The sequence below is a fragment of the Ornithodoros turicata genome, chromosome 5, assembly GCF_037126465.1.
Source record: "Ornithodoros turicata isolate Travis chromosome 5, ASM3712646v1, whole genome shotgun sequence".
Lineage (NCBI taxonomy): Eukaryota > Metazoa > Arthropoda > Arachnida > Ixodida > Argasidae > Ornithodoros > Ornithodoros turicata.
This window is the reverse complement of record NC_088205.1, coordinates 9,292,141-9,306,943: the sequence shown is the minus strand read 5'-3', so window position 1 is coordinate 9,306,943 and position 14,803 is coordinate 9,292,141. Positions and strand designations below refer to the sequence as shown.

The window sequence follows — 14,803 nt, the reverse complement described above, 5'->3', positions numbered from 1 at the left end:
TTTCGAACCGAAAATGTCATTCTGTATTCGAATTTAGAATCGAATCGATGTCCCTTCGAAAGCGAATGTAAACGAATACAAGTTACGAGGTTACACTCGTAAGCTGAAACAACGCCTTAAGAGAGCGAATGCTGTTTCATCCGAAGATCTGTGTGCACGTACCACATCCCGTCAACCTTAATAATACCACTAAAAAAAATTATATATATATAAGTAAAATAATAAGACGTGGACGATAGATTTCAGGAAAGTTAACAAAAACTAATTTTTAATTGGTAATTTAACACAGATTATAAATATACAATGAAAAAATGGCTAGGAAGCAAGCGAGCTGGTGAAGATGATGCATAATGTAAAAAACTCCGAGACTAGGGAACACGTGTTTGTGTGTGTCCCTTCGTGTTCCCTAGTCTCGGGGTTTTTTACATTATGCATAAATATACGCCGAAAAAAAAATTAAACTTCAGACGTGGCAGTTATCGCCATTACTCGTGAAGTGCGTTGATCATTACAAGGTGGCAGGACTTACCAAAGGCTTCATTCGGACCAATTCAGACGGGCAAGACACCGCGCTCACCCTCACTACGCTCTCCCTCATCACTCTCTCCCCTTCGACTTTCTCTATCCGGGTCCAAAATGTAACGTACTATTCCGAGTCCCGACTGATTCCCGTACTGCATACCGGCTCCCAACACAATCCGCACACCAATAAGGCCTGTATTTAGAAACCCCGAGGGCGCGGTTTGGGGGTTAGGTCAGAGGTGAAATCTAATTCAGAACAAGATTGACGGAAAGGGACCGCGTCTGAGCGGTTAGGAGCTGTTATAAAAATAACGACATCCCGGAGGATGAAAATCGTACCGCTGCATGAGGACGCCTGCCGCCTGGCAAGACATCGCCGGCGTCGCATTACGATTTCGATTCGCATTGAAAGGTGATTATTGAAGATTCTTATTCATGTTAATTGAAAATGGTAGTCGATGTTAATGGCATACTAATTGATTCCGGGTTTATCGTCACCCGCAAAGCCAACACCACCTTTATTTTAATGATGATGAATGTCGAGTTTCATTTCCAGGGAGCGACCTCTACTCCGTTGCTGGCGGTGATGAAATGGAATTATGGGTGCGTTCAGTAGGCCCCCCTGAGCGAGAGTGTTTCAGACTGCACTCACTTAAAGGTACTGTAAAGCAGCACCGATCAAATGTCACTAAGTGTGGCTATTCGATAGTCCAAGCCACCAGGACAAAAACTGCGCAAGTTTCATTCCAATCGACGGTGCAATTAATTAGAGAATTACAATTAAAGATTACGGGCAACGCTGTACTAGGTATTCGAAATGAATTCGTACTCCGGACATATACGGCGGCAACCACAACTGTTAACATGGGTTTCAGAATGCATATGTAAACAGGAAAACTAATAATATGGCTACTAAAATAACGAAGTTCCGATGTAATAGTGTGTAATACCAATTTTCAGTGTTGCAGCTGTACAGGGGGTTGTTTGACACCAGGCGTCGCACCGCTCCACTACGTCGCATTTTTCATGGCAAATTAAAAATAATTATAGCGCGTTGTCGGTCGTACACTCTAAATCGTTTCGCACCCTTAAAGGTGTAAAATAGGTGTATTAACAAAGATCACACCCCTTTCACACCCTACAACTTTGTTTTGGAAGTTCCTGAGGGTGTAACAATGGTGTACTACACTCTCAGGTGAAGTATGGTCATAAGTGTGTCGCCTTGGTGTATAAAGGGAGTATGTTTATTTTCGTTCATATGAACAAAAGTAAATATATACAACAACCGGGAACGGGAAATACATGTGGGAAATACACGTTTCGCCATGCACATTACAAAAGTGCATGGCGTGGATTTACAACACGTCTACCATCAGATAATATATGCAGATTTAGAAGATCTGTTGAGATAGTGCTTAAATTTCTTAAAACACGTTGCTCCTCATTGCAAGACAGAACAGATACATGACAGTGCTCATCATACTCAACTGCAGTTAATGTTTGTATGAGAAAAATGGTATCAGAGTTAACAACATATATGCCTGCAATCTCAACGAACACGGGTAAGTCCTCCTCGGAAGGTTCTTGTGCAACAACACAGCCAACAGCAAATGCGTTATCATTACCAACTGCACTTTTCACATAGACTATAGATTCTGCGTGAATATCACGGTCATGAATGTAACTCTGAATTGCTTCTGGCGCATGTTGAAGTAGTATCTCCTTGGAACCATCAGTAGATGTGGCATTTCTGATGAAGGGTTGCGACCACACATACATTTGATAAAATGTATGTCTTCTTGCTAATGAAAGGGTTACGTTCTGAAAATTCCGAGTTTTTCTAGCAACATCTTTAAATGCTAGTGTTTCCCTTCGAAACGCGTACACCATACAGCTAGGATAGGACCAAACACCCTGATGAGTTGCGGATGATGAACAATGTAATGCATTTTACAGGGGTTAGATATATGTGGGTACAAGACTGCAAAGTCTTCAAGAAACGAATAAATGCAACGTTCTAAGTAATGAACATGCATATGGGGGAGGTGCCTGCTCATGAGAAGGTCTACAATTTCACGAAAGGTTATATACAGCTGCCATGCTTCATTGCCATGCACAGCTGCCATGCCATACATGATTGTCTGTTTGTCGGCTGTGCATGTTTACACACATTTAATCATCTTGATGTGCATACATATATGGACCTCAATGTGATTATATGCAATATGCTGGTAATTGTGGATACACAGTTACCAGCATATTGCCACGAACCCAGCAGTTTTATTCAGCGTTAGACCCTTTACACCCCAATTGCCATGAGGGTGTTAAAATACGCCTTAAAAGGTGTGCGCCATGAACATTTTGATTTACACCCTTTAAGGTGTAAAACGATTTAGAGTGTATGGTTCCGCATATGGTATTTAGAAGCAACAAAGTCTCTAGTCACATGACCGGCATATCATGCTTGTCTACTGCTTTACAGTACCTTTAACGTGACACAAGCGCCCCTCGCGCACCCGAGAGTGAGAGACTCGAATACCGAAGCGATTACCAGTTCGCGTGGCATAGTGGTTATACACAGTAAATCGTTTTGCACCCCTTAGGGTGTAAAAGGGGTGTATGAGCTGTAATATAGGTCAGAGGCCGTTTCAAATGAGTGCATGGAAGCAGACGACAAGCGCCTGGGTCCCAGTGGCGGATAAAAGGGGGGCGATGGCCCCTCTCACCACCAAAAAAAAAAACGTCAGTTTATACATTGAATTTCCCTCTCGCCCCTCCCCCACTACGAGCTTCGACACAGGAACCGCCCCCGACCCCCCAAAACGAGGGTCTGGATACGCCCCTGTTGAGCGGCGGCAGGACCACCTTCGAAGTTTGGGCTTACCCAAACCTGTGTTACCCAGTGCTGCGATTTCGGTAAACTGTAGCTGTTATCATAACGGTTATCATGCCTAATGAGTGGACAACTTCCAGACGGACATCGGCAGTTATTCGCGCTAAATGCAGTGCTTTAATGCAGACACCTGTAAAGTGGAAACTTCCTCTGCGACCGAATGGCTCATTATTTTTGTGTTTACTGCTCCCCGCACTTCGCGGAAAACGACCGGCCACTGTGAGGTTTTACCGTTGTTCCACACACACACGTGGTCTGGAAGCAGTCACCAGATTCTGACTCCAAGACACGCAGGATCGGGTTTCTGTGGGCCGCGCCTCGCACATGTCCGTAGCCGACAAGAAGAGGTAATAAATTTTGAGTTCGAAGACGTTGTGTCAGTCGAGCTAACGGTTGTGCGAGGGATGTTGTCTTGTTATATTTTTGCTGAGTGTTTCGTTTGAATACCGCGAAAGGAGGACATCTGGGGGACGAAAAACAACCCAGAGAGCGGGGGAGTTTGGGAAATTGGAGGGACTTGGCCTGCGGACTCCGTAGCAAACGGACCTGCTCGGAGGCCCGGAGTGACTTGGCCATATCATGTAAATTTTGTCCACTTAAAATCTATTGCTGTAAATAAACCTGTTACCAAGCATTGAAGATCGTTCGCTGTCGAGTACCTGCAACTCAACCGTCATCATCACCGACAACTGGCCAGCCTCGGGGATTCAAGAGAGAGGAAGGAAAGAACCAACTTTACTACACCTTCAAGCCATGCAGTAGTCTTCACAGTAAACGGCTCCTATGGACTCTGTTACAAACTCGTATCATTTCCATTTCGTTCGCTGTTACAAGGAAAAGTCTTCGCAACCGCCGTCGTCTCTTCCAACGTTGCTATAGGTTCAAACTAAGCCAACGTGCCTGCAGTGCATGAGCAGATAACAGGAAGCGGCGTCAGCGAAGTGCAGTGTAACGCGAGCAGTGCTCTTCGCTGTTTAGTGGCCGCTCAGAGTGCCTCTACTCCCGATTTGAGTGCGCCAAAAGAGGGGGCGCCTGCTTAACGCACCCAATGAGTCTGCTCACACTGCAGAGGTGGGGAACAAACAAAGTAGTGATGAGTTATGGTTACGCATTACATTTTGGAGCGAAGTAATGAGTAACGTAACGGCATCCTGTTTTCACCAAGTAGCGCGTGTGACATTACGCAGGATTCGGGAACAATATTTTTTCAGTGTATACTATCTCGGGAATTGAGAATTGTACCGTGTAGAAGCTGGGGAAAAAAACTGGACTCTTCTACTCCCACACCCACGGAAAACTCCAAGGAAGGATTATTGATCTGTATAGGTTAACTCCTGTTGAGGTGTCACGTTTTCCACCCCCTTTATTTTTATTATTGTTTTTAAATACCCTCTAGGCCACGAACAAGTGACAAAGTACCAAGGGATTTGCACTGTGTAAACGACAGTGTCAGACAATACGAGATATTTGCACACATGCATCACGTGTCTTATGAGGGATCCTCGGATGATGACTTCTTCAAAGTGAGGAGGCGGCGTCTCAACCCTTCTGACGAGATGGAACGTTCGAAACATGGAATCCCTAGGTAGCTACCACACAATCAGGAACATACAACATAGCACTGCCGTTTCGTAATCTGCTTCAGCTGAACGAGTGGTGCTTCTTATAAAATTTTCTGTGGCAAAGTAATGCAAAAGTAATTGCATTAGTAACGCACTACCTACCACACAAAGTAATGAGTAACGTAATGCGTTCTCTCTTGAAAAAGTAACGAGTGACGGTAGTGCGTTACAACATAACAGTAATTTCCCCACCTCTGCCTGGCAGTGAGGCGGTACTCTGTATAGAAATCAAAAATGCGCCGAAGAAAACATTAGATGTACGAACCCGCCAAGCATAGGTTTCGATCAGTTTATGACGCCGTAAGTTATTTATCATTTTATCGTGAACGTTGGGAATAAATTCATACGACAAAAGCGAAATAATAAACGTGGAAAAGACGCCGAAAGAACAGCTCCGCAGAAGTCGTAGAGCCTATTGTGCTGAAATTCCAAGCTCGTCCTGTCGGTTATCTTTCACGCTTATCCTTGTTGTCCAGCTGCAGGTGCACCTGTAAAGGTTGGAAACCATTGCATCCGAGCATTTTATTCTAACGTCCCACACTGATTCAAGCGAATCGAGTTCCTCTTACCTGGCGCGTCTTTTGCACCGGCTCCAACAGCTGGTTCGGCTTTGACTGCAACAGGTGTCAGGGGCTGATGTGGAGCCATGATGTCGTACATAGTGCAGTACTCCTCAAATATCCTCGAAAACACAAGGCACTGCCATAAATAACGCCATGTAAGTGGCGCCATTCGCGCAGGCGGTGAGTAAGGGTACAACGCCGGCTCCGTTGCTCATGTTGTCTAGACAGCTCACAAATAGGCCCGTATAACTTGCTTCGGCAGCTGGACCCGCTTGATGCGTTTTTCATTGCGTGAAACTGTGCGTGAAACCGTGCGAAAAAGCAATCTTCGCGAAATATAACAGCGATGTCACGCAAGTCCGTGTCTTTGCGCATGATTTTGCGCGGCAATAAAAAATGCACCATGCCAGCTCAGATCCAGCTTAGACCCGTTATGCTTTACAAGTCATTGGTCGGTACATTAGAGGCCAATGCATTATTAAGTCGGAGTCATTAGTTACGAGTTCATCGGAATGTATTGACACTGACCTTAAATCCAACCATAAGGCCGTTTACGGCTGCCAACGCCACATACGTCGATACCTGGGGCAAACGAGGTAAACAAATTAGTATTTCATCTGGAGTAAATACCAGGTCAACTATGCATTCAGGCTAAGTTAGCGCAAGTAATCAAACCTCCGCCTGCTCGACACATGGCGTTTCCTGATTTACTTCACGCAGACGTAAAACATGGGACACCGTGTTTTCTATAACTCCTAAACATGACTTACAATATGGCCGTTATATTCCGGGTCTTCCATTTTGCCTTTTCCGAGTAGCTTTTGCTTGAGCTGTTATATTGAAAGCAAGCACAATCAAACAAAGCTAGTATACAGGGTGTTTGCTCTAACGTGTCTAGAAATTATATTTAAAGCGAGCGATAAACAAAAGCAAGTGGTACTTTTCTGCTACTTGAGTAAGAAACAGGTACTGCTTCACTAGTAGCACCTGTTTCTTAGTCAAGTAGCTGAAAAGTAGCGCTCGTTTCTCTTTTATCGCTCGCTTTAAATAAGATTTATGGACACGTTAGAGCAAACACCCTGTATATAGATGCAAATTCATAGATTCAAAAGATTCAAAGGAGGTGAAATAATTCGAAATTCTGTGCACTGTAGTGCTTTCGTCAACGTCAAGTTTTCTAAAATGACGTTGAAATATGCAAAGCCAGTTCATTATTCCAATTAATGAATCAGATAATCAGCTAGAAGAGAATTAACTGATCCATTCAGTTTTAAACAGCAGACCTTAGCTGTATAAAGTGCAGAATTTTATTATCTGAAAGCAGTATGCGATTTCATGTATTTTTCAATGTATGTGTACCTCTTCGTTGCTTCAGGCACCTTTAGTAAAGCATGGGGAATACCACAACGTGAGAAAAGCGGAGTGACTTACATTCATGAGCTCGATGGTGTCGAACTTTGTGAAAAAGAGGAGATTCAATTCTAGGATACGACACGCGTAGGAGACCATGGTAAGCACCATGGAAGATCCAACGTACAATGCAGAGGCATCCCTTACGTCCTGTGAAAGAAACGGCAACGTCTGGAAAGACGAACTCTGCTTATACGGAACTACCATGGACGAAAAGAATCCTCGTTAGTACTGACGAGGTTACATCGAGGGAACAGCGAGCAGACGTCGTACGTCGTGCACCTGGCAAGCCCTTGGGGAAATGTGGGGACAGCGATTTTCCTATAGCACCACCCACACACCCCGTAATATCCCAAAAAATCTTGCACCACAAAAAAAAAAACCTGCCAGGAATACCAAAGCAACCCCCAAGACATCAGATATGGGTGTTATAACCCATCCCCATCCCCAAGATGAAAGTCCTGAGAACATCCCTGATCGGAGTGTGGGATACTGTGAGGGCAGGAGTCTCTTACTGAAGTTAACACAAAGCTTGTGCGCGAAAAGGGATCTTTTCCCTGAGTCGTTTCAAGTTAGTTCTATCAGGGAACAGTCACGATCACACTTAACTGTACCAGGTTAGCGTGTGGCATGCGCAGATACAAGCGAGTTTGAGACTGCGTCCGAGACATGGGTTCATTGGCGTAGACAGAGGGTAGGGTTCTGGGAGTTCGACACCCCGAAACCGTACATTTAGTAGTGCATGTGGGGAGAGGGAAACGAGGGTGAAATCCCTCCTCCCTCATGTAAAGTCCCCGTAGGTCCCCTCCCGAAATGCCTTTTTGGCTACGCCATTGCATGGGTCCTCAAAAGATTCTATACTTGGAAAACACAGTAGGTCGACACCCTGACAGTTCCCCTGACTCGCCTATGGATGAAAATTTCGACTAAAATAACAATCGTACGACAACCTGGCCAAAGCATGTGGCAGCCATGCAACTCGATAAAGAAAATGAGACACCACGGCTACAGAGTTTCTTCTCTGCTTTGGGATTCTTTCCTCCATGGCTCATTCTAACAGGAAAGAGAGGTGAGGTGGAGCGCTTACATTGCAACAGCGTACAACAGAACTGTAGCTTCTGCTCTTCACAGGGCCATTATTTGCCTATACGACGGAACAACGTATGTTGATAAGTCTCTAGAAATGATTTAGTAACCGTAATGCCGCAACATCACTACTTCTGACTTTCCCTGCGTTCGGTGACACACCATGAGGCCAGATGAGAGGGTAATAGCCTTCACACAAACATCGCTGTCTATCAGTATTACACTACTATCCGCGAGGCATAATCACACGACGATACTAGCAGGGGAGCGCCACAGTCGCTAGACTATTTGCCGCCATGTTGTGGATTCTGGCAGTCCATTGTGATCTTCGTCCTCGTAGAATTCTTCGTTCATTTGGCGCGTCTAAGTTCTTGTATACCGTGTGAATAATATTTGCAACATATCCCAGTGATATTCACATCTCCTATGGCGAATTCGTGTGGTCATTTTGTGGCAACTTTTTTGCAGCAGAATCAAAGAGCAGAAATCAAAGCTTGGTCAAAGCGAAGGAAGCAAGATGTTCGCGTGGTGCTTTCCGAGAGCCCGGAATTTGCCTGCTAGCAGTTTTCTTCTTTTTTTTTCTTTTTTTGCCCGACCTCGATACAACCGGCAGCGGGTTGCCCCACTATATCCGGTGTCGCCACATCCGCACTGCAAGGGTGCCGAGGGCGCGCGTTGGCCAGCACGTGGAAGTTCACATGGGTTAGCAGACAACGAAACCCAAAGACAAGTGACCGCGATGCCCCTGGCGTGATCCACAAGATGCTAACCGCTAGATGCCTGGCACACACGTTGGGGTGGCAAGGGTCAATGTGATCCAGCGCGCCTAATTTCTAAGCAATTTCCGTGCGCTATGCCGCGTTGCCCCCCGAATTCGCCACCAAATAGCATATGACAGCAAACGGAATAAACGAAACTTGCCGAACCAGCCTAATGGTGGCGGTCTCGCCTTTTTGAAGCTAGTGCCCTCTAACGAGGAGAGGTCAATGAAGAAGATTCCGGTAAGCACCACGTTAGCACCTACAGACTGAAATCGATCAATCAGCTTTTTGTAGTTCGTCAATTTCTTGGTCGCCTCATGGCCACCTTTTGTGGGAAAACGCAGCATACATAACCGGCGTTACACTCTTCCATTCATTTTTGAAACCACAGCCTAGTGATCCGGTAGGAACCGCGAGCCGCGCCACGCGCCCAGCTGCGCCGCGCATTGGCTGCTCCAATGCGTTACCCGTGGCGCGGTCTATGACCGGTCAGCGCCGCTAGAGTGTTTTGTACACAATGACACATCGCACACGAAATCCGGGGGTTTTCCACAAGAAGGTTATAACATTATTAATGAGCTCTTCAATACCTTGCAGCATGCGAGTACGACCATGGCCTCCGTCAGCACGTTCATGATGTTGACAGCCGCTCTGACTGCATACAGGAACGTGCCGGCTGCAAAAAGCATTCACCCATTGAGACACACGCGTGCGTTAAGAGAGTAAGTAAAAGACACAACGAGTGCACTGGAGTTAGTTAATACGGAAATGACTTACTCTTGTAGACTGCCTCAGCATCAGGATTAACTCCTTCCGAATTGAGTTCTGGAAGAAAACTCACCATCAGAAGCTGAACTGGAAAGTTCTCTAAGCAATTTTAATCCTTTCGTGGAATAAATGCCCGGAAGCTTATGCGAAATGCAGGGACCATCTGCAGTGGCGGGGAGTAAATTTTAGGATAAGGGGACTAAAATGCAGAGTAGATGTTATCTAGTGCCTGGACTAGAAGCCATAACAGCTCCCCTGTGACGCTGATCTGATCTCTACAGTCACCTGAATTCCCGGTTATATAAATAAGACTAATAATAAGCCTCTATATAAATATCTTGAAGCAGTTTTGTTTCCGCTACGAGACTACGCTAAACAGTACAGTATAGTTTGTGTTTGTTTTAATCTCAATATGGACGTTCAGTAAAGGACGGCGGTCCTTGTTGCTTTATTACAGCATGTAAAGCGTTACTTACCGACTTTCTCCTGGTTCAAAAGGAAGTTTCGTACAGAGTAGTAAAGGCACCCAGCGTGAAAGAACTAAAAGTAAGAGGCCTTGTTTTCAATACACGCTACATAGGAGAATAGGTTCCCAAACACACGGGTTTTACTTACCAGGTAAAACAGAGCCACAACTTTAACCGTAGACCTCGAGCCGAAAAAGGCATCTGGAACCTGGTTCGCTGACAAAAAAATCCAAGTGCTAGATATGCGTTTTTATTTTTATTTAACTCGCATTTTTATTTAAGTGCATATTTCTATACAAAATATGTAGAGTATTGCCTTGATAGGCATGCCTGAGAAGCGGCTCCAGAGTTACATGTTTTGAATGCACATTTGCATACTCTTGAAGCGAGAAAAAGAAAAATACAGAGGAAGAAACTAAGACATAAATCACGTAATTATTAGTCGTATTCATATAACAGAAATTCACACACTCAATTAAAAATTAACAAAAAAAAAGAAGACTGCGTCTAACTGAATTTAGAAATGTAGAGTTACGTAACTCATACGGCAGAGTTGCATAATTTACAGGTAAAACAAGAGAAGGAAAACAAACTGTAGGTAGAACTGGGGTAGGGTAAACATCAGTACGAAGGTCATATACACTTCTGTGAAACTGGGGTATAATCACATAGGACGTTACCAAGCCATGAATAAGTTTGTACAGAACCATTAAACATTTTACATAAATCGTAGATTTCATTTCATTTTCATTTTATTTTACTCCGTGACATTGCTACGGAAAATACGCACAAAGCTGTGTGGTACTTTAGCCTGAGCAAAGCCTGGATATTTTTGATATGCAAAAACGAAAAGGCAAATGTAAAGGAGTCAGAGAATGGCAGGCGTAACCTAACAACATAGGCAAACTATTGCTCATAAAACACTGAACATGAGAAGAACACCACAATGTATTCTCGTTCCAGATTACGATGCAAGTCTTTCTTATTTGGTCAGGACATAGTTGTGGTCAGAATCATCACGCTAAATGTATTTGTAAGATGTTGGAATCCGTACGAATGCTACGAAACCTGAGACGGAATCAATACCTGGAAGCATGGTTCTTGTAGCCCCAGGGAATCTTTCTGCTGAGTGCTATTCGTTTCTTACGCAGGCCCTTTGCGTCGTCGTCGTCTTCTGCTATCTGCTTCTTCTTCCACCACAACGCACGTGTCACGGGGCGATTGGGCCACAGTAAAGTCGGTAAAGTAGGAACGTCTTCTTCGTCCATTCAAAAGATGGCCCTAGATCATGCCTAGATATATCCTCTCCTTCTTCCTCCTCGCACAAAATTGTCGTGATCCACGACGAGGGATGGATATATCCTTGGCTTATCTCTTATCGTAGTGCTTCTTCAGCTTCTTCCTAACCCATGCAGTGGCAATCTTTTTTGCCTCTGAGGTTCGTTCATGCCAAGCATGCAGGTCAGGACGGTCAGGACTTCCGACAGGAAATTTCTCTAATTACCTTTAATTTAGTAAACATTACGTTGTACTGCAGTCCCTTCGTTTCCGTTCAAGGAAATCCACTGACTGATTGATTGATGAAGTGAAAAAAACACACACACACAAAGACAGGTATCTGGTGGTGGTGATGATGAAAGGGCTCGCCGTTATCGGCCTCACACAAGCGGGCAGCGTCACGATAGACGCCCTGGGGGAAAGTGCATCCTGGGCCGACTTCTAAGGGAACTGTGCCGACATATGTCTGAATAGACACGTATGTCCAATACGTGAAGAATCGCCTAACACATCCGTATAGCGGCCGCACGTGAACGCCCCATGCAGCTCGTACGAAGTCGACGATATTCTTTACAGAGTACGTCCTTATTCTTACTAGAATTATTATCCGGCCTCGTCATCTCTATCGCTGTATACTGTCATTAAACTGCTGCATGTCCTCCCGGAGACAGCGAGGACATGCTATGAGCTCGGATACCGGGCCTCGTGCATGCAGTCATGATCGCACGACCCTTCCTAATCCACCACCACCAGCTGTGCTGCCTGGGGTTTTCCCTGGGTTTTCCGGGGGCTTTCCAGACGAATGTCGACACAGTTCCCCGGGCCCCCGGGCTGAAGTCGGCCCAGGACGCATACTAACCGCCCCTGTCCCCCGCTCCTTCCTGTTGTCCTCTCTCCATCTGTTCACATCCGTACGCCGCTCATAAGCACAGTTGCTCCGCGCCGCTAACACGGAATTTAAAAAAGAGAAAAAAGAAAAACGACTCTTCCTTCATGTCGTGCAACTAGAGCCGAAGTAAGTGGCACACTTCCCACTGCTATTTCCTGGAAAATAATAATAATAATAATAATTTGTTCCGTCCCACTGTGGGCGGAACACGGCAATGTAATTGTGCCACAGCCGCACAATTTAACCGTGACGCCGACCGAAAACACAAAGTTCACCCACGAATTCAGCGCTGTTGTCGTCGTCCATGATCGAAGCTGTCTCGCGACTTAGAACCACGAATTATGGTCGTTATTATTTTATGCCATTGCACTAATGCTTTATATCGAACAGCTAAAGAGACGATGACGGCATTATACGAAGCAGGACATGCCCACTTACAATTTCGCCAGTGAGTGATGGCAGGTTCCAAGGCGAAACTGCGATGGTATGTGGAATAAGATTAAACGCCCCCGTTCATAATCGTCAAAATGGAACGCTGTTGCTGTTGTTGTTTTTCAGCAGGGTCGAAGTCTGAGTTGTCTCATATAGGCGTAGGGACCTCTGACGCACTGTGGTTTACTAAACGACGGTTTGCTAAAGTAAGTTTTTTTTTAAACGATGAAGAAAGTTCCGAGAGTGGGATTGCTGCACCGACAACCTGAACCACCTCTAATAAGAATACTAACCCCGAAACAGGTACTGTACCGAAAGCCATATGTGTCAATCCTTATTCCTTAGGAAATGACAACACGCGCGTTTGTTATGTAAGTCGTAATTCATTGGTGTATATAATCTATTCGCATAACTCCTATCAGTACGCAAGCAGTCAACGGGTAGTTGATAATCCATATTAATGGTATCTTCGACTGGTCCCATTGGAGTGGCGAGACGATCCGTGTTCGACTGGAAGAAACGGGGCGCTCTGATTACATTTGGCTGGTTCTTCTCAGGCGTGGGTAGTAATAGTATAATACTTCGTATTATATTACTATTACTGTAATATTTTTGGGTATTTGTATTGTGTATTATAGCACTCATTTTCGATCTGAATTATAATACACAAAATCGAGGTATTACATGTATTATAATACTTCTGATTGTGTAATACTTTTCCAGAGGTCGTAAGTCCGACCTGCTGAGTGTCCTTTATCTCTAATTTTTCCTGCCCCGCAAACATTTGGACACCAATAAGGCTCCTATTATTCCCCTGTTCCAAATTATCCCAAATTTTTTCGGAGGATATGAGCTTTTGGTTGATTTGGGACGTCAGTGGAAATGGGCATTTGGACGATAGGGGGCCTAACCACCGGAGGCTTCCCCCCATTCCTTCCAAATCAGCGTCCATAAGGATGAGCCATCCCATTGTAAGTCCTTTGTTGTGTGAAGGAGTCTTTCCAGTCCAGTCACCCCCTGTACGCGGTTGGACTATGGACAGTCCCACACTTTTAAACGGCCCACATTTTATCGTTCAGATCGGATGAAATCGAGACTCTGCCACACTAACAGCAAGTTGTTCACTGTGATCGAATTTATCAGCGCTATCTCATCATACTCGGAGAGGCCATGCACTATTGAGGACTTCCCTTTGAGAGCATGCTGAAAATGTAAGCACCTGAAATAAAACGTGATTGAAGAATGACACTCCCGATAAGTTCTTCTCAAATTGTATATATTTCTGCTTTTCTTTGCATTTCTTTCTCTCGAAGTTACGTATCAATGTATTACTAGTAATATACATAAGTATTACGTTCGGATTCGGAGAGAGCGGCGGATTCGCGCGCTCTGACACAGAGGAGCCTGTGGAGAGGACCTGCAGCAGAGGAGACGACCAGTCGAAGCAGAGCGACGTAAACGCGAAAAAACACAGGTCTTATTGTTATTTTCTCGTTGACAGGCCTCTCCACCCTGCTTTGATTACGGGACTCCTCATCATCTCCATCATCATCTCTCATTACGTACAAGTGGCACTGGGGCAGTGCCCAGCCTGCTGGCCGGCATCAACCCCACCTCATCATCGTATCTTTATGTGTGTGTGTGTTCTCGTTGAATGGAGTAAGGTGTCCGTTTCCGCATACTTATGTCAATAGGGCCCTAACCACAGTTGAAATTGCAGATTTCGAAAACGACACGGGCACTGGCACCAGGCACCAAACAGAACCTGACCGTCACTGTAGAAGAAAACCCGTCAGACTTTTTTCGCAAGTACACGCCAAACAAAGAGCATCCGATGATCCAACGCATCAAGAATGTACTCTGCCCAAGTAACCTGGACTTCAATCAAAACTTAGGTGCCGTTGTGATTAGTTCCATTGTGCTACTTTCCGTGGTCGCACTTATCGCGCTCCTCCTTTGCCATGCGATAACAAACTAGACATGAATGCCATATTCATCGTTATCACTTCTCCAGATCATATTTATTGTAAGCTCATCCGGGGTGTTTGATTATCCTCAGCAGCTCGACGTATTAATAGTGGAAGGGCTTTTACGTGCTAGCACAGGTAGTGC

The 14,803-nt window shown here is 45.0% G+C and overlaps 1 protein-coding gene across 1 annotated transcript; it reads right to left on the bottom strand.

Annotated features, from left to right (window-relative positions):
* Positions 1–5,310: 5,310 nt before the first annotated feature.
* Positions 5,311–11,285, bottom strand: LOC135393984 (uncharacterized). The gene is made up of 11 exons (XM_064624399.1): positions 11,179–11,285; positions 10,241–10,308; positions 10,102–10,165; positions 9,635–9,682; positions 9,448–9,533; positions 8,098–8,154; positions 7,032–7,160; positions 6,371–6,430; positions 6,129–6,182; positions 5,607–5,736; positions 5,311–5,525 (listed from the first exon to the last, which is right to left on the bottom strand). Exons 1-11 carry the CDS (start codon positions 11,186–11,188, stop codon positions 5,497–5,499), a joined length of 735 nt encoding a protein of 244 aa, XP_064480469.1. The 5' UTR covers positions 11,189–11,285; the 3' UTR covers positions 5,311–5,496.
* Positions 11,286–14,803: the final 3,518 nt, after the last annotated feature.

Coding starts and splice junctions, on each gene's coding strand:
- LOC135393984 (XM_064624399.1), bottom strand. Junction 10,166..10,240: donor TTGTGGCTCTGTTTTACCTG/GTAAGTAAAACC, acceptor TCTTACTTTTAG/TTCTTTCACGCTGGGTGCCT. Junction 7,161..8,097: donor CTGTTGTACGCTGTTGCAAT/GTAAGCGCTCCA, acceptor TTTCTTTCACAG/GACGTAAGGGATGCCTCTGC.